Raw genomic sequence first — 21,740 nt, 5'->3', positions numbered from 1 at the left:
AACGTGAATCTTGGATTTTCATCAATAGACCTAATGGAAAACTTTCGTCATATAAAGAAAATGTTGAATAAAAACTTTCATTGATTTTACAAATATTTTAAAAGTAGGTTTCTTTCATATACATACATTTGTGCCCATAATTACGAAAGTGGTTTAAGTCAAGAAAAAAAATTTAAGTTCGTATGTAAATATTAATTACTAGTTGTTTTACCCGGCTTCGCTCATTATTTGTAATATGTATAAACAGCTTAAACATGGCGAATCTAATAGTAAATATTCATTTGCTTTTTTAATAAATTGATTTGAATCGAAAAAAGTATATATCGAATCGACATAGAAACAGTTTTGTTTACGAAGTTCCCCTCCGGCGCCCCCCGTCTACCGTACCCATGTCGTCATGGAAATTTTGACTTATTTTCGATGTTCCCAAACAAATCCTACCCAACAATATACATATATGTACATATATACAAAGTTTCTTTCGAAATTATATATTAGATTAATTATGTATATATTAATTATTAGTTATGTAAATTATGTACATATGCATATATGTAAATTGTACAAATATGTATATATAAATGTACATATGTATAGATTATAAATTGGAAATCATTTTCAAATAGTGGTGACATTGTGAGTAGGATGGTTTTTGCCAATTTGATGGAGGAACCGCTTCAACAATGAAATCAGAGAAATTGGAAAATTCTGATAGGAAACGATTGACTTGAGTCATAAATATCCTAATCTGACCAGCAGAACTACAGATAATATATATGGAGAAAAGGTCAACCCACGTGATCAAACCCGGCAATCTCTCGATGGTTAGCATAAACGCAACCACCATGCTTTGCTTCTATTTTGGTGTTAAAAATTACAAATATTTCGCTAAAATTGAGCTTACCGCAGTGAGTAGGTTCTTGTTCGACATCAGACATTCGGTTGTAGTAGAATATGGTAGGTTTGATATATGTAGAATATATATGTATATTATATTGTATAATATATATTCTATATAAGTCAAGTACTTACGAGTATTTATGGTACCTATCGAATTTTATTTACCTACATATGTATTTTTTTACTTGAGTTTCGGCACCTCCTGTGTGTATTATGCATGAAGACATTGTAGGTACAGGAGGCCGAAGCTAAGCAATGGAACGTCAATATATCAGGGTGTAAGCCGTTGGTTCAAAGCTTTGTTTCCAATTCGTAGACATCTCCATACTCCATACTCCGTCTGAAATCTCCAAAACCACCCTTCCCTTCTCCACGTCCCGCTTGTTTGCCTTCGGCTTCGGCTGCCATTCCCAAAATTGGGATTCGACCGACTCGAAATAGGAAGAAGGAGAAGGAAATAAAAAAAAAAGGTTCAAACGTTCAGCTCAGCTTCCGGCTCGCAGAATACGACCTTTCCTCCCTTCTAAATGAAAAAGAAAACTAATAAATCATAGGCGCCAAGTGGCTTTTTTGAAAAACCCCCGAACGAAATGAAAGATTATTAGTTTTAGGCCGTAGCGTTGCGGCCGTGTGCGATCTTTTTGTTCCGTGCTATATTATTATATGTGTATAACACATTAGACTTGTTACTTGTTTTTTTCATTGCTACTTTTCGTTGCAGATGCTGCCGTGTTTATACGCTTCCATTTCGATGGTAGAAATGGTCCAACTTTTGCGGAAGAAGCTAGAGAAAATGATAATTCATGTGTGCCGATTGACGACACTTCTTGGAGGGATCATGTGAAGCGTTATATTAGGTATGTACATACATACATACATATATGAAAAACAAATAATTATAGATAATTTTATTTTAGATGTAATTTTTAAGAATATTTATATATATATATATATATATATATATATATATATATATATATATATATATATATATATATATATATATATCATCATCATCATCATTTACAGCCACTCGCCATCCACTGCTGGATGAAGGCCTCTCCAACACGCTTCCACCCGTCTCTGTTTTGCGCAACACTCATCCATCTCACCCCGCACATTTTCCTAATTTCGTTCACCCATCTTCCTTGCGGTCTTCCTTTTACCCTTTTGCATTCTCTCGGCTACCATTCAAGCAATTCTTTTGTCCACCTTTCGTCCATCCTCCTAGCTACGTGACCCGCCCATTGCCATTTCAATCTCTTCACTCTATCCACTATGTCCACTACTCTTGTCATACTTCTCACCCACGTGTTCCGCTTTCTGTCTTTTCTCGTTATGCCAAGCATACAGCGCTCCATACTTCTTTGAGTGCATTGGATTTTATGTAGCATCTTGGTGTTCAGTGTCCAAGTTTCACATCCATACGTCATCACTGGCAAAACGCATTGATCAAAGATCTTTTTCTTCAGGCAGAGTGGCATTTTTGATTTAAAAACAGCATTCATCCGTCCAAATGCACTCCATCCTAATTTCATACGTCTCTTTATCTCTTCATCTTTATTACCAGACATGTCAATTATTTGACCTAAATATAAATAATTATTTACTACTTCTACTGGTTTATCATCTAATGGGATGCTATCAGGCATGCAATACCTATTGAACATTAGTTTGGTCTTATCTACGTTAATTTTTAATCCTACTTTTCTACTTTCCCTGTCCAGCTGTGTTAGTCTGTTAAGTAGGTCAGCTGAATCACGAGCTATTAAAACTATATCGTCTGCGAACCGAAGGTGACTCAAGAAGCGACCGCTGATGCTTACTCCGGCTTACTCCGGCTTTGTCCCATTCCAAGTTCCTGAAAACTCCCTCAAGCACCGCATTGAATAACTTGGGCGAGATTGTATCTCCTTGTCTTACTCCTTTTCTTATGCTAAATCTATCTGTACCTGAAAAAATTTTAACCGAAGCTGTGGCATTCTTATATATTGCAGCTAACAGCCCCACATAGGGTTCCGGTACTCCCTGTGTTTGTAGAGCGTTAAGTACTGCATTGTGGCTCACTGTATCGAAGGCTTTCTCATAATCGACGAAACCTAGGCACAATGGCCGTTGATATTCGTTGGCGCGTTCGATTAGTTCGCCAACTACTTGGAGGTGGTCCATTGTACTGAAATTTGCCCTAAATCCTGCCTGTTCTATAGGTTGGTTCTCGTCGAGGATATTCTTCAGCCTTTCTGTAATAACCTTCGTGAAGAGCTTGTAGACCGCTGAAAGTAAACTAATGGGTCGGTAGTTCATGATATCGCTTTTATCACATTTTTTGTGTATTAAGATGATAGTTGCGTTATTCCATCCTTCTGGTATAGCTTGGTTCTGGATGCATTTGCTGAAAAGCCTAGCTAAGATATTATTTAGGGGAGAGCCGCCACATTTCAATGGGAATATTATCTTCCCCTGGGGTTTTACCTTTCTTTGCAGTTTTTAGCGCGGCCTCTACTTCGCTAGGCAATACTGCAGGAACCCTTTGGCCGTTTGTCGATTCCAGAGCGGGGGATTGGCCGTTGTCGTTCTCGTATAGTTTTGCATAGAACGTGTAAACTCTGTCTATGATTTCTTCTCTATTCCTAATTATTACTCCGCTCTCTGATCTGATTGCGATCATTTGGTTTTTGCCTAAGAAAAGATCCTGTTTGCACTTTTTCAGGCTACGGTTATTCTTAATGGTACTTTCTATTAACTTGCTGTTAAAATCCCTGACATCCCTGACTATTCTCTTTTTAATTTCCTTATTTACTAGATAGGGATATATATATATATATATATATATATATATATATATATATATATATATATATATATATATGGATTCAAAATGCATACATATGTATTATACCATATGTAAATTCATTTAAAATTCATACTGAAACAATAATTTTGTATTTTATAAAATCTAAAATTCTTGCCGTCTTATAGCACAAAATTCTTAGTGTTGCTTTGCATTATAAAAGCTTAGAAAGTTGCATTGCATTATAAAAACAAAATTTAATTTAAGACTTTTAGATTCATTTATTTTTAAAATCGAATTGTGCTGAAATATTACATTATGCCATTTGTATATTTTGATGCCTAATACATATATGTATGTATATTTTATACACGTATAACTTAATTACCTTTTTATTACAGGTGGAATAATTCATCTTTAAATCTGAAAAACTTGCTTCCGATCACATCAACGAATCGCCGCAGTTTCGATTGTCAGATTAAAAATTATGAGAATTTCATCAGCGGTGAGTGTTTTATATTATCAAATTTCCATTTTCGAATAGATTTAATGAATATTTAAATTTCGGCAACTGCCTGTGAAGTTTACGCAAGAAATCGGAAACTTTGTATTCGCCTCGAGTTTCTTCTCTATTATTTAAAATCACAACCGTATCGATTCCCACTCTGCCTTAATTAGTCTTTCTCTGCAATAATTTTCCAAAATTTATTGCGTGAAGCTCTCGGCTATTTTTATGCAACAGCAATAATGTAATGTTGAAAGTGTGAGTGTGTGTGTGTGTAATTTATTATCCACGTTTCGAATAGTAAAGTATCCGTAAGAAACTTTTGCATTTGGTTCGCTCTCTAGTAGTAACTTGTTTCTTTAATTCGGATCCAATAGCAAAGGAAAAATAAAAAAAGAAGAAAGCAAACAGATACGAAACGGACGAACGGATATGTATTAGGAGAACGGTTAAGTTTTTTGGCGGCGATTCATCAGAAAGTTTATCTGGAAGAGTTTGACTTGTACAGTGCGGTTCGTGGAATGAATCTTTGGAGCACTGGAGTGAAAATTCGTTTGTTTCCTGTTGGAATTAATTAAAATTTCACTTCAGTAGAAACGATCTATTTTACATAGTTTCTTGGGTATGTTTTAAAAAAATTGAAAATCGGAGCTTTATATTCGTATATGTATAATATTGAGAAGTGTGTCTTGACAATCCGACAATGATTCGTCGACGTTTCCCATTATAGAGTTGTCTTTTTTTAGGTCGTCCGGCTCTTTCTCTCTGAACTTATCAAGAAACCCATAAAAGACTCGGTCCAACTAAAAAAGGATAGATTTCCAATTCTTGTTTAGATTGAAAAACTTTTCTGCGGCTTTCGAGAAGCAACCCGAGTCGACAAAGGATTTACTGCAAACAGGGAAAAATCGACCTTAATAGAGCGAAGACTCGCTGACAACTATCGCTTCGTATAAAAATGAAGTTAAAAAACCGTTCAGTCGATATCAAATAATATTGCGATATTCCTATTTAATCATTGAATAGCATAGAGTATCATATTTATTTACATTTATGTAAAATAATTCTATTATAATAATAAACCAATACAAACACGGAAAGTAATTAGATATTGATTTACTTTATTAAACAGCAAAAACACCCAAATAACGTATTCGTAGAATTTATAAGCATATGTTTATTTATTTGTATGTCAAAATATTACCTTATATATTGACGTGTTTGTACATATATGTTTGTACATAATTATGTATTTATGTTCGACGTACGATGAACTTCGAAGTCAATTTTATTGACTAATAACACTGTTCGACAAATGACGACTTTTTTTGGTTCAGAGACGAGATATGACTTTTCTTATAGACTAGTGAATAGCCCGATGAAATATCATCGCATGGGTATAAAATTATTATATACCCGTATAAAACTAAACAAAAAAATCCGGAACCGGAACCGTTATTTTCGTAGACTCTCATAGATAGTTTTCAATTATTTATTTTCAATTCTTAAAGTTAACGTTAACAAAATGTTAATTAAAGTTAACAAAATGTAATATTTTCCGATTATACACAAACGGTCATTGACCTCGTAACGTTGAATATTATTATTACACATAACAAATTACGTGCATATACATATGATGTGTATTTATAACACGTATTCTGGGCGAGGATATGGCGTGCGGCGCGGGCTCGTGAGCACATTGCGTTTGGATCGGAGGGTCCGAGGTTCGATTCCCGGCGCCCGCGGTGAATGAAATCAATTTTTTTCTCGAATATCGTCAAAATATAAATAATTTAAATTTAAATTTAAATTTAATTAAGAATAAATATATAAAAAAAATGGTTCAAAACCTCGCTAAATGAAATTATTAAAATTACGTATTTTTATATGGCGAGAAGGAATATTTCAATTAATATTTTAAAAAAAGGCGAAATGAAGAATTGGATTTGGCGTGATGTTCGTGACCATTAGCTCAATTTAGACCTATATTCAGGCTATTTGGGGTGATCGGTTCGAGTCGCGACAAAGTCGTCTCGTCGAAAAATGAATTTATCGATTCATTCATTATGTTCAGCGAGAGTTAGGACACACACACACACACCCACACACACACACACACCCACACACACACACACCCACACACACATACCCACACACACACACACACACCCACACACACACACCCACACACACACCCACACACACACACCCACACACACACACCCACACACACACACACACACACACACACACCCACACACACATACCCACACACACACACCCACACACACACACACCCACACACACACACACCCACACACACACCCACACACACACACACACCCACACACACACCCACACACACACACACACACACACACACACACACACCCACACACACATACCCACACACACACACACCCACACACACACACACACCCACACACACACCCACACACACACCCACACACACACCCACACACACACCCACACACACACACCCACACACACACACACACACACACACACACACACCCACACATACACAGATTACCGTCTTTATATATATGATGTATGATGTATGCCCAGTGAACACGAATCTGGTAATAAAAAATGTTGATTGACTCGACATTCGGAGATATATGTGTTTTTTAAATCGCGCTTTTTTTTCTATATCTTGGTGTTGTTCGGTCGATGACTCAAAATCTGTCAATTTCCTGTTCAAAATGAATATTGGAATCTATAATCTTTCATTTGTAGTACTTTTCAGCTTTCAGATCTCTCTTAGTAGTCGTCCAGTTCAAATCAAAAGTACATATTTTCACTTGGAATTTTTCCCACTGTTAATAATATTTTATATTGAGTATTTTCTATTGAAAAATGTTTATTGGTATAATTTTCTGGCCACACTATTTTTTGTTTTCGTTTAAAGGGTTAATTGTAAGTGTGCTGAATTTTTAATCGGTAAAATTGCGAGCTAAAAGCTCTTACTAGTATTTACTCGTATTAACACGAATCTGAATTGAATTAATAGGGATAATATATTAAATTGTCTATAATTCGATAATATATTATATCTCCGAATCTCGAGCCAATCAACATTTTTTATTACCAGATTCGTGTTTACTGGACATACATAGATCTATAAGAAAAGTCATATCTCGTCTCTGAATCATTTTTCGTGTCGAACAGTGTAATCAATTTTCCGAACCTTTCATTGCTTTTGAACCCTTTGTTAAATTTTGGACATTTCATACGTACATATAATAGACATACATATATACGTATGTATGTAGATCCGTACAAAAACGTCCGAAATCTGCTAGCGTCGCTGGATTGCAACGCGAGCCCGTCCATGGTAATGCAAGCCTGCAAAAATGGCCGGTAAACGGGTGTACAAACAAACGGACGGCCACCGTTGGGAATAATTGGACGTTGACGTGAAAAAAAAATGGAAAAAAGGAATAAAACGGGAACAACAAAAAAACCTTTAGCGGCGCGCGACAAGGCTGTGACGCTTTGTAAACGGACAAAAGCTTTGTTTACGGTTCGACGTCAACGCAACGCGAAACCGACGCGTCATATATCATGTTAAATTCAAAATTTGGCAAAAATAAATTCTACCACATAACGGGCATCAAAATCAGTTCCCTGTCCATATTTTGTGTGTGTGGGGAAAAAAAATCAGCTCGTTTTCGATGAATGGCAGTTAATTTTAAATTGTGATGAAATTTTTTCAGGAATATGATTTTGTCACAATGATGTATAAGCTATGGATTTACACGTACATATATTATAAAAATTATATAAATGTACAATTTTATTAATATGTATGTATACAATTTTTGCGTTTTATGAATATACATACATGTATGTGTATAATTATGTTTTACTAAATGTATTTATGTACGTAGTAGCAATGGATGAAATTTTGTGATTATGCAAAAATCAAGTTGAAAATTTATTTTTTTATTCTTTAAGTGTGTGTGTCACAATCGAATTATGTTTTTTATGCTTCTTATATTCTTCAAATATATAGATAAAGTTGGCTCTTCCTCGTTCCACCAACATGCAATATCTCAATACACGTTCTCCCAACTTGTTTGGTGTACTTCATCGTCGAGTTTGTATATATGTACATACATATGTACAATGTATATATATAAAACATACAGAAAATATATACAAAAATATTTTACGTAGTGAAATATTTATTTTACGAGATAAACATTAACTATTAAAATATTTTTTTTTATAAATATTGATTTTTAAACGCTTTTTTTATATTTTAAAGGTGTGTTAATAGCTTAAGAATCTATGTATAATCACAATATGTCTCGTAAATATATTACATACATGTATACAAAAAACTTTTTTGTATACAATAAACAAACTCCTGTTTAAGCAGACGAAAAGTTAAGAAAACGAGTCTCGAGATATTGCAAGTTGGTAGAACGGAGCACACTGGATAAAGTCATGGGTTTGTCACATCCGAATTTTTTTTAATATTATTTATTTATTTATGGAAAAATCAACAGGCCTCAGATGTAGAAATTCATAAAAACAAAGAATAAATATAACAAAATAATGGGTCTACCTCACGAGCCGGAATGTGAAATTACCGAAAACGCAAAAAACCGGAAGGCAAAGATTCTGCGCGCGCACATTAATACGGGAGGAAAAGCCTGTTCCTCTTGTTCCTGTTGTATCCTGCTCGCGCAAATTAAGTGAGTATGTACTTGAGTATGTACCGTTTACCATGCACCCTTTTTTTATCTTTCGACTTAAGATCTTTCGATTTTCGATCTTTGCCTTCCGATATTTGCGTTTTCGGTAATTTCACATTCCGGCTCGTCACGGAGACCGCAAAATAATATCTGGTCCCATTAAAGATTTTTCACAAAATACATAATATATCTAGTACATATGAGAAAGAAAAGAATAAAAACTAAAATATAACTAAATAGGATAATGCATAATTAAACATGATATAATATAATTGTGATATAATATATTATGAATGAGAATGAATGAAAAATGACGTCAACATAATTTTGTATATACATATGTACATACATACATACATATATATGTAGATGTATAAGTCAGGAAAATATTTGTTCGTAAAACAAACTGATAAATTACAAAATATCTTGTTAATAAAATATCCCACAAACGTATAATTCGTCGAATATTTAAACTGGTACTGTTTATATAACAGTCGACAAGGCGAATTTACGTTTTGCCATAACTTCGTTAATTTGTGGCTTACGCGGGCAAAACGCATTTTTTCCACACAGACCTTGATGTACAAGTTGGCAGGAGGGCAATTTTTCAATTGCTTCCCCTTACCCTTTTGAACTAATTAAAAACACCAAAACAGCAACCAACCCCTATCCCTTCCTCTCCGTATCCCTTCAAGTTTTATTTTCCAAGCTCGCAATAACAAACGATTCCGTAACAAGTTCAATGAAATTTTTATTCAATATTATTTAAAGGATATTATTTTATATTACGCTTGAACTTTTTTAAAGTCCTCTTTTGGCGTGTTGTTCTTTTATTGCCGTCATTGGTATAATTTTACGTCCCGAGAGCCGGATGAAGGAAGCCGAAATGGAGAAACCTCTTTATTTTAGTGTCGCCTCACACTAAAAGCCCGTTTAAATGGTGAAATACACGCTTTTAACATTTTCCGACCCACACACGTGCGTTCTTTCGAATATACATACATACATATATATATACATATATATATACCACCGGACATAAAATTGCCAATTTTCCTTTTATAATAAATTTTAAATATAATAATATGTCTTTAAATACATTTATAAATATATATATAAACACTTCCAGTTAACTAAATGACTTTATTTTAAAATGATTTCCTGCCTTTTCAAAGGGAAAATGCAAAGTGGCTGAAAACATATTTTTGCCATAATAATTCACTTTACGAAAATATTAGAATATTTGCTATCGTGAAATTAAAATATATCAAAAAGAAATTTTAATATTTATATTGAATTAAGAATGAAATAATAATTTGATTCAAATTTTGTAGAAATGTTTTAAAAATACTACTTTCATAATTTTCTAATTATTCACGATCAACAAAATCTTCATTTGAATATTTGAAACCTTGTAATACGTAAAGTAATTTGTTAATTATGTACGTTCAAAATACACGGTAAATATACGCGTGCTGCACGTTTCTGTATGTAATCTAATTTATTATTCGAATGCCGCTAAATTGGTTGAAGAGAACGATCGGTGGCCTGTGCGAAATAAATTGTATCGCAGTCAAAATATTCGACAGGGTTAAGTCGGCGCCCTTTGTTACCGTGAAAATGGATATCGTCCCTAATGCGAATCTTGCGAAAATCGGTCCAATCCATCTATCAGCCCCTACCTCTGCTTTGGTCCGATTCGGTCTGACGTTTTATCCCTTTTAGCTTATTTAGTAGGCTTTTCGCACGGCTCGGACTAAAGTATCCCGTCGCCCACTGTTCGTGTTACACATTGACAGCTTCAAATTTGACCCCGTAATCTGAATTTACCTTTTCGACCCAATACGTGCCGCTTACCCACCCAGATAAATATGGGTAATACGTATGTAAAGGTTTTGGAAAATCCTTCGGAACTAATCTACTTGATGTATTATATTATTACGCATGTATAATACATATGTAGAATGGGCGGCCGGCTGTCAGAAAACTTATTAGGACAAATATTAGAATAGTGATTTCATTATAATATCAATTTTATTAAAATATCTAATGTACATATGTACATATCAATTGAATGAAAGTCAACTGTTCGTGAAAAAACATTGATGTAAAATATTAACTATTGACATTAATATTTAGACTTTCAATATTTCATAAAATTACTTCTCAAACCGTATTTAAATTATTTCAACATATTTTTTAATAACTCATCACATGTACATACATATACATATATGTAAGTATAGCATAGAACTCTTAATAGGTTTTTGATTAGATTTGATAATCCTCTTCAGCTAATTTAATGAAAAATTCACTATCCCTTTTCCTAAATTAAAAGAATTTTATTGAAAGCTATGCGATATAAATTTTGTAATGAAATCATATGATAATTAAAATTTATGAATACGCCTCTATGTTTTATTTCCGACTTAATGACTGTATATTACATACATAGATCTAGTTGAGTAAATTTTTTTATGAGTTTCATTTGATTTTATCTACTTTTTACTATGACCTTTTAAAGTGATAATAAATTTAATCGATTAAATTAAAGTAAGAAAAAAATGTGAAAAGCTTTATTTTTCTATCTTTTGAATTTCGCTGGATTATATTATTATGTGTTTTAAAGAAATCACAATCAATAGAAAAAAAAAATCTGATTATTGATTTCAATACTCACTTTCATAAGCGAGAGCAAACAAAAATCATTATCATATTCGAATTTAATGAGTCAAATTTAATAATTCATTTTCGCTCCAGTAATTTTTTTTTTTTGTTGCTTAGTGTTATCTTTTTTTTAGTTTCTTAAGAACTCGCAACTGTAATTATGCACGTGACAGATTTTTGCTTTATCTACATATTTTCATATGTATGTACATACTAAGGCTTCCAATCCCGGGATCCCGGGATGCCGGTGTTTTTTGGTACCGTGAATCCCGGTGATGGAAAAAATATTATTTTTACAAAAATAATAAGGAAAAAACATAAAACAATATTATATAATGAACAATGGTGGGATGAGCAATGACAGTCATAGTCCACTTATTTGCTCTGACCCGTTTCGACTCGCCGTTTCCACGAAATGGTATTAACGGCCTGTATTGTTTCGCAGATTGTGTGGTTAACTGCAATGATATTTGACTGATTCGAAGCATATTTTGACTGATTCGAACTCAGAAACGATCACTGATCACGTTTTTATGATCTAGAAAAATGTAAATGTCTGTGAAAGTGTCTGTATGTGTATATTTTGGGGATTTTTTGAATACCGTTTGTCCTATCGAACTGAAACTTAGTATCGGTTACTAAAATTCTTATCGATACGACGTAATTTTTTTTCAAATTTTCAAGATGAACGGAAATGGTACCTCCCCTTATATGTGTCCTCTTTTTTTTAAGTTTTTGAATTCAATTATCTCCCAAACCGCTAATCGAATCAGACTGAAAAATTTTTACATGTAATAGAAATTATTAATTTTATACCCCAATATTTTTTTCTAAACCTAAAGTAGTACTTTTACTCTAGAGAATCAAGGTTTTTTATGTTTTTCTCAGAAACCCTTTGGTTTATTGACATTTATTGACGTTTACTGAAATTTCATATCTAGAATTTTAAGTTCAATACCAAGTTTTGTATAAAATTTGGTTAAATGGTCACATCGTGAAATGGTCACATCCGCATTTTTTAAGTCAATGTGATTGCAGTATTTATATTAGGTGGATTATTTCGATGAATAATTACTGGACGGTATATTATTTGTAAAAAACGAATCAATGAATCAAACTGTTTTTAACTTTATTTAATTAGAAATCTGGAAATCCAGCTATGGATGCGAACCGAAAATTTGAAGAATGTAGCCAAACTCTCAAAACAAGAACGCCATTATGGGAGTTTTTTGCGTGAAACATCGGGAGAGTTTGCAAAATGCAATTGAACATTTTTCAAATATGAAAATATGCAATTGAACATTTTTTTTCTAATACAATTGTATTCCCGGTGCTAGCACCGGGATCCCGGGATCGAAAATTCCCAGCACCGCAATCCAGGTGCTGAAGTAACCTTCCGGGATTGGAAGCACTAGTACATACGTAGTAACAATAGATGAAGTTTTGTGATCATGCAAAAATCCGAACTTCAGATTTTTTTTAAATGATTTTATTTATATTGATCTTTTATATGTTGGTATTTTTAAATAAAATGTAATTCAAATAGTCTTCAATATTCCTCAATACTTTTAACATTTGGATTTCACCCATGATGCTAACTAAATTGTTGACCTCTTATCTACGTATAGTAAAAATAAATCTGAATATTAAATTATATGCTAACAATAGCATGTATAAACTCATTTTTATTACATAACACGATAAAAGTTCATTTGCACTTTTCACGCCGTGTCCCTTCGTAGCTATGCCGTTATTGCATTCCTCGTCGAGGACAAAGAAACGTGTCGTTTCCCATAAAATAAAATTTCAAATGGAAAAACATGTCAAAATACAATTATATGTGTATCAGTCGTTCGTATATCATATTGAACTCATTCGACTCGATCTACTATACTTTGACTGAATAAATAAAGCGCATTTATGGCTGCTTAGCATTTAAAATGCGTATCGTTGAAGATGTTGCTTGATCCAACTCTTTGTCAGGCGTTTCCACTATTCGTCTCCCCTTGGATGAATCCTGGACCAAAACTGGATCAATCCTGGATGAGCCAGGAGTTGGAAATCCAGCTGCTTTCAATATTTCGAAACGCATCAATTATTTTATGCTGTACGATTGGAAATCATTAATTCAAGAGCGATATCTCGCCTCCTCGATATACTCTTTCTCCTTGTCGATTTTGAATAATTTGCACCCTATCGAATAGGGTTGAAATCATATTACATATTCCAATTCTCTACACAGGGTATCTTAGGATGGCATATTTATAAAAATAAGAACTTGTGTTTTAACTTTTTAAGTATGCAATGGAATTTCAAGCTTGAAAGAATTTAAGACTATTACAATCAAAAATTTACATTACATTACATTCTCAAGACATTTCCATAGTATTATGCTATATAATTAAATTTTTGCAACATAATACTTGTTATTTATGTTTTTAAATAAAATAAATCCTTATAATTTCTAAAAAAAAAAACAATAATATATATGTATGTATGTTTAAGAACTTTTTATGTGTATTTATTGAATATTGGTATTTTGGTTTGTTCAAATTCGGTGAAATGTTAAATGGTTAATCTTTTTACGTAATAAATTTTATTATTACGTGTAAAATCAAAACATTGTACACGTCATTTGGCAATATTTGCTAAAGTTTTCTCGAGTGGAATTAATTCCTTTCTAATGCACACTCTCACATACATATACATATTTACATGTAAATAATATTAAAGCAATGTAATATAAATTTATTTATCTACGTTAAGTGGTATGTATTCCTTTGAACTTTGTAATGAACAAAAAATCCTTTTTGAACGTATAAATTCTACCAAATATTCTTTAAAGTAAAGAATTTTGAAAGCCCTCAAAAAACTTTGTTAGCCCTTAAAATAATATTATTTACTCGTTCAAATTATTGTTTCACAATATACAAGCCGTCAAAACCAAGAAATCTCACAACATAGAATTAACTATAAACTCATTTGTTAATTCAAATGAATATTGATTTTAATACTTGACAAGTGTCTACTCACACATTCACTCTTAAAAATTTTCAATTAATTCTCACCCTGCTGGCTGTCCAATCGCATTGATTCCTATCAATACTGAATTTCCTGAATACTTCCTTCTAAATCCACTTGAAGTTGAATTACTCGCAGACTATGGGGGATAAATTTTCAAAGTAACACCTGTATTACAAATTATGATATGCTAAAACTTCATCCCTCAGCCGAGCAATACATTTTAAGCACACGTTTATAATATATTAAAACGTTCATAAGCCAGACGTCTCAAATACTTCAAATATGTACATTTAATCTCTACATATTCATTAACTTGCGCAATGGAATTCAAATCAAAATCTACATTCATTTTAATTATAAATATATATTTTATTAGTAGTTATATATAAGCAGATTCCCTAGTGACCTCTCAAATGTTCTATTTGTAATATTTGATAGATATATGTATGTATGTACATATATGTACATTAGTCTATTAGTCTAAAGACCCTTCAATCAGGCCTAGAGAATCACATATAATTCGAAGTGGATGTATGTATATGTGGATACATACATATATAGTTGCGGGATACCCACTATCTTATACATATGTATGTACATACATATGCAAACAACCTTTTTACAAGTGTACATAAAAAGTTTTCTTAAAAACTTGTATGTACTTTCGAACTTGTTACTTTTATACCTTGTACAAGTTGTCTCTGATGATCGATTGAATGTTCTACTCAGTAAATTTACGATTTTCAACATTTTTTCACGTCATTAACAAGATTGTCTCGGAAAACATTTTGGGTGATCAATTATTGTAGTAATAATTTAAAATATATTTTTTAAATTGAGATTTTATATATACATATGTATATATGTATATACATATATGTATATGTATATATATATATATATATATATATATATATATATATATGTATATATATATATATACATATATATGTATATAAGCCGTTATATTTGAAAGAGGTGAAAGTCCAATTTTTAGTTCCAAAAACATTGTTTCTTTTAATTCGATATGTCTACATATAGAATCTCGAAATGGCAGAGTATACTTATTACAGGCGTCCAGTATTTTTATGAAAATATATCGTAAAACGCAAAACATTATATTTAATTTTTTGCAAGATATTTTTTGAAATCGAGAAAAGTCCTCGCCATCTGCTGGTTAGATTTGGGGGTTTTGTGACTCCAAATCGATCGTTTCTCTATCAGAGTTTGCCAATTTTATCTGATCATTGCTGAAACGGTTCCTGAAAATTGGTATTAGATCTAGTTCTGTTGTCACAAAATCTGCCTGTGTATAATTTGAAATCTATAGATATCTCTATAGACATCTCTATAATTTCGTATTTATTATATGTATAAAAATTGTACACAAAAAAAATCTAAAAATAATCCATAGATGTCTCTATGATTATTTTTTCTGATTAATTGTTATATGCTATATATTCTGATTGTATATGTATGTGTTACTGTATTTCTGATTGTTTATGTATTCTGTATATCGTTACGTACACCCGTCGCATTAGAGCAAATCTGTAATGGCGAGTGTATATTGATTTGTAACAATAAAATAAAAATTGGAGTATATTTCTAGTGGAGTATATTGTATATTTCTTTTAAAACAAACTGTACTTAGAAGTTGCAAAAAATAGCAATAATTTCTTTCACCGACATCTCCAGAGTCACATGGCAGGCATTTTAGACTTTTATTAGGCAATGACGCGTTCGTTATTGACATTTATTTGAGTTTAAGCACCAAGTTCGAAAGTTGATACTGCGAATCCTCTAGATTGAATCTGTGCGCGTAGATTTAAGAGGTACATTTTCCGTGTAGTTGACGTTCTCCAGCGTACGAGGGCGGTATGGAAAGGGCTGTGGGAGGTTCGGCACCCCCTCCAAAGTGGAAACGTGCTGTAAAAATGGAGCTAGAGCTTACGGACGTCTCTGGTGGCTGATGTATTGTTTGCATCTCCTAGAGAGCTCAATTCATCCATCCATAGACGGCGCGCCGTGAAAAACTTTTATTTATTTGGCCGCCGGGCAAAATTGATGGTTACCCCACGTTAAGTGCGTCGTTGTTGTCCTCGATTCCAATTACGGCTCGAATTAATATTCACCGTTTTATTATTAGACATTTTATTATTTTTGTATATATATATTTTTATTTTTAGTAAATCGTGTCTGATAATAAATTTATTGCATTTATAAATTATTTATATTTTACCAAAATAGAACAATTTTTGAAAATACGTTGAAAAGTATCTTCAATAGGCTTAGATCACTTTCAAATTTGACAGCGGCAACTTTCAAACATACATACGTAGATATTTATTTATCCACCGCAATGAAAGTCACTTCGATGTCGGTATGTCAAATGTTCAGTAAATGAAATAAACGAATCCGACAATAGGAATTGCCTCGTCGTATGTTTGAACACCCCTGCAAGTCAAACCCGACGAAGGCTCGATGGAAAAGCACTGGCTTGATACTGGATTTCCACAGCTTTTGTGCTCACTTACCTGTCGTATTTCAAACTCGGAAGCTTTTCTTATTATCGTACAATACGTGTACACAATACTCACCCAAGGAGACAATTCAAAAGAATATTATAAACTAAAATTAGCCTCATATCCATAAATTATATTATATGCACTCGTTATTTAGATGCACTATATTTATATTAATTCATGTATATATGTTTTCAGTGATACCTGCCATTTACTACTACACTGCAGCGCAATTTATAAGTACAGATTCACGGCGGAAATTTCAACGGGGAAAATCGGTTTTGACGGAAGTTGTCAGTGGCAACGACGGCACTGAGATACCCTCCACTTCCGTTTCCGGTTTTGTTCCTGTATCAGTATCTTGTCGCAACGAAGCCTTGACCATCCTCAAGTGAGTTTAAAATTGTTTTAATGTAAATTTATTTTGATTTTTTTATAGTTTTACAAAGTGGCAAGTTTCACTTGTGCCTCTGCTTGTTTTACTGTTGAAGTTCTAATTTCTTAGACGCAGTTAATATTGAATTGAATTTATTCATTGGGAAATATTATATGTAAATGCAGACAGAAAATAACCGGAGCTAAAGCTTATTCGCCCGTTGTCTTCAAATTATGTAAAACCATAGGCACGCTATGATTTCTTTCTGAAATAAAAAGTAATATTTGTTGAACAAAAATTGATATCTATTTGATAAAAACTTCAGTTTACTTATTTCATCGTTGCTGTCAATTTTTTTTTATACTTTTGCGCTGTAATCACTACGGGAATTATCAATAGTTTCGTCTATTACTGACATTTACGGAATTAAATTTAAAATTTCGTATATTTTTTATACAACTTTGACACAATACTGCGTAACTAGACCATTTAACTCTTACTATGTATGTTCGATTATATTATTCAATGGTTTTACATACTACTCCATTCATTGATATGTGTAAATATTATATTTTTGCTATGAGGGAAATGCTAGATTTATAGCGAATTTAAAGGCGAAAAATTTTTGTGTCGTGTTTACCATTTATAATATAATAGTACATAATATATGTACATACTAGTGCTGTGCCCGTCGATATTTCAACGGGTGGTTGAATGTATATTATATCGACAAGAATAGACTTTGTTCTAAATCAAAATTTTATCTATTCAACGATATATGTAAATATGATTACTATGTGAAACGTACAGTTTTTCGTATTGATATTTTGCCGTATATTCCTCGGGAATAAACGTCGTTTTAGGCTAAAAAAATTAAACCATTCAATTTCATTTATTACTCGCAACAATTCTGATAATGCTTTTATTGTGTGATTTTTTTTTTTTTTTTGGAATTTTAATTACATGAATTCCAAGATTGATATTTAAAAAAGCTTGCATTATATGGACGACTATAGTAAAATATAGCTCATGTTGCTAAAATATCCTGAAGAAGGTTTTGGGCCATAAATATGATCAATATATATTTACGAACACTATTTAATAAATCCATTTATTCGTTTGAATGTTTGTATATTAAATTAAATTAAGATTGTAAATTGCAATTTAAAATACATATGTTCGACAACAGAACAAATACGAAATTACAATTTAATGTGAATTTTAAACTAATATAATTTATTTAATAATTCACCTAGTCAGCGCGAATAATCCATCACTCTTTCTCTAGCAGCCACAAAGGGCTTTCGTAAATATCTCAACAGAGATTCGCTGAAACGTATCTGTCTTTTTTGAAAAATAAATTTCACTCAGCTGCTCTGTCCAATCGCGATAATGGACTTTTAATCGATCGTTGTTGTTTGTTGTTATTGTTTGAAATTTAATTTAATATTGTAGGTACATACATATATATGTATGTATGTACGTAGGTATGCGTCTCATAAATCGTATGTACGTTGAGATTGCAAGGCATCGCCGGTTATTACGGTCACAGTAAGTCCAAACTAAACATTTCTAACGCCAAAACAAACCCAACTTAGATAGGTCGAGACGGTGAGATTTAATTGCTTTTCCGTACCAATCTCTAGAATTAAGGAAACTCAACCCTTCCCCTACCTCGACTCGCTATAATATCGCACAACATACTGAGAATAATAATCTCAATTGTAATTTATGTTGGTTATTATTCTCTAATACGTCGCACGAAAGCGGCTTACACTACTTAACGAACAAATTTAATTTACACCATTCTTCTCATTGTATGATATTTTAGAATAATTAGTTATATCGAGAATAGATTGTATTGAAATTCTGCCAAAATAATTGAACCATGAGTTTTTTTGCCTTTCATCGATATTTCAATAAGGTGCTTTCATAGACACCATATATAATCAGCAACATAATGATTTCTATTGCATGGTCACGGGCTCTATCCCTGGCTTCGTTGCTGGCCAGACCAGAGTCTGCCAAATTATCTGATTTCATCTGAAACCGTTCCAACAAATTGTCAATCCTCTCCTATTTCTCGCAAAATTTAACTTTCAGCATCTCATAATTTGTTGATATTTAAAAATGCTGCAAAAATCTGTCCATAGATTTATTTTTATTTATTTATTTATTTTTACATATGTACATATTTTTTACATACATATATACAAATATACCAGGAAGGCTTAACAGGTAAACCCCAAATGCGCCTTCCTGGTCCACATAATTATTACATAGATACATGTAAATCTAAACAATATCTGACATCTATAGTCAGATATTACAAATATCGTATTAATACGATAAATAACGATGAATAACTTTCATGTAAAAATACGAATTTTATATTCGATAAACAACCACAGAGACATCTATGGTGAGCAATATGGCGAAACCTAAGATATAACAATAACTAAAGGTTCGCAACAGAAAATTGGGAAGGAAACGCCAATTTTACAGGAATCGTTTCAATGAAAATCAGAAAAATTGGCAAATTCTGATAAGAAACGATCGACCTTGACAAATCAAGGTCTGGCCAATAGTGAGACTTAGCGGGAATCAAACTCGTAACATCAAGTACGAGATAATTCAACATTCACCACTAGACCACGCTACTGGTTGTATTAATGATGATTGTAATGTTTGATGATCGATATTTGGCCTTGAATAATACATATGTATATATGTATGTACAATGTTGACCATAGATGCTATATTAATAAAAAAGGTTATATACCTGTATATACGCATACTGAAGGAGAAATGGAAGTATTTTGACCCCAACATTAAATAGATTGTAATAAAAATATAAATTTCCCGTAAGTTATTATTGAAAGCTGCTTAACTTTCTTTATAATTAAACGAATTATCTCAATATTTTCTTGAAGTTTTACTTTAGTTGTTCAACGACTTTATATTGAATTATTTTTGTAAAGGAAGTCTTTGTTTTGAAAAAATTTTTTTGTTCTTTTATTTTATTTTTTCATTACAATTGTTCATTTTATATGTATATATTTTTAATTTCTTTAATGAAAGCCCACCTAAAAGAAAATCATTCAATACTAAATTTTTGATATGAAAATGAAAAATTTCATTAATTTGACCTAAAATATACTTTAAAAGCATTTCCTTCGAAGCGTAATATAATAACAACGTACACAATATAGCCCGTAGCTATAGACAACACTTTTCATGCTTCGATTATTATAAACATCAAAAACATTCAACAATCCTTGAAATCTAGACAAAATAAGATTACGGTAAATCTACAAAGGCAAAATTTTCACAAACAAATCCATACAAAAAATACAATACATATATATATATATATATATATATATATATATATATATATATATATATATATATATATATATATACATACATACATATACACATAAATATATAGGTATACATATGTGTGTACATATCATATTTCATTCGCAGCGATATCCAAGCATCAATTACATACATACATATACCTATACAATCCAAGCATTATACGTATGTACGTATTTTCGTATGTACAATACATACATACATATGAAGACTATTTTTTTCAAACTGCAGGCTTTTTGCGCACCGGATGTGCAACCGTACCCTGCACAATGCAATACACATACACAAATGTGGATGCATAACACTTCTCCCTAAACTCCCTACCCCTACCCATATTGTGCATTTAACGAGCCACCAGGATGCGACTGGTGCCGGCCCACGTCGGGATGACGGGGGTGGGTTTGTGGAGGGTGGTGCGACATGAGGGGGTATAAATAAAGGGGGTTGAGGGAATTCGAGGTGGTGGTAAGCCGATACAGGAGGCCATTTGGGCAAACAAGCAGTATGGCGCCAATCCAAATAATCGCCACGCGAACGGAAAAATGCGCCTCTTTGATCGATAAAGCATATATTCGAATTGCACATCAGTTGAAGCTTTTCCGATTTTCCCCCGTTTTTTTTTTTTTAGTTTACTATACTTGAATTTCTTTGAGTCCGTGAGCTTTGGCGAGTTTGATTCAATTCGCTTTGAAAAAAAGTGTTTGCTGAAATTTCAATTCCAGTTCAATATGTTTTAAAGCTATATATATCTATGTACCTATATGTATAGTCAGCAATGTGATAGTTGCGACAATTTTAATATTGATTTTCAGATTTGATATTTATTTTTTTATTAAATTAA

General features: G+C 32.4%; 1 protein-coding gene across 1 annotated transcript in view; it reads left to right on the top strand.

The window, feature by feature from the left end:
- Nucleotides 1-21,740, top strand: part of LOC143910463 (cell adhesion molecule Dscam2-like) — a 239,810-nt gene that overhangs the window by 187,194 nt on the left and 30,876 nt on the right. The window contains exons 6-8 of the mRNA XM_077428955.1: nt 1,622-1,757; nt 4,093-4,196; nt 17,338-17,530. Of these exons, the coding sequence (XP_077285081.1) occupies nt 1,622-1,757; nt 4,093-4,196; nt 17,338-17,530 (433 nt within the window). The remainder of the gene's footprint in view (nt 1-1,621; nt 1,758-4,092; nt 4,197-17,337; nt 17,531-21,740) is intronic.

Source organism: Arctopsyche grandis, chromosome 4 (genome assembly GCF_051622035.1).
Source record: "Arctopsyche grandis isolate Sample6627 chromosome 4, ASM5162203v2, whole genome shotgun sequence".
Classification (NCBI taxonomy): domain Eukaryota; kingdom Metazoa; phylum Arthropoda; class Insecta; order Trichoptera; family Hydropsychidae; genus Arctopsyche; species Arctopsyche grandis.
Note: the sequence above shows the minus strand (reverse complement) of the source record. Positions and strands in the feature narration are given on the sequence as shown.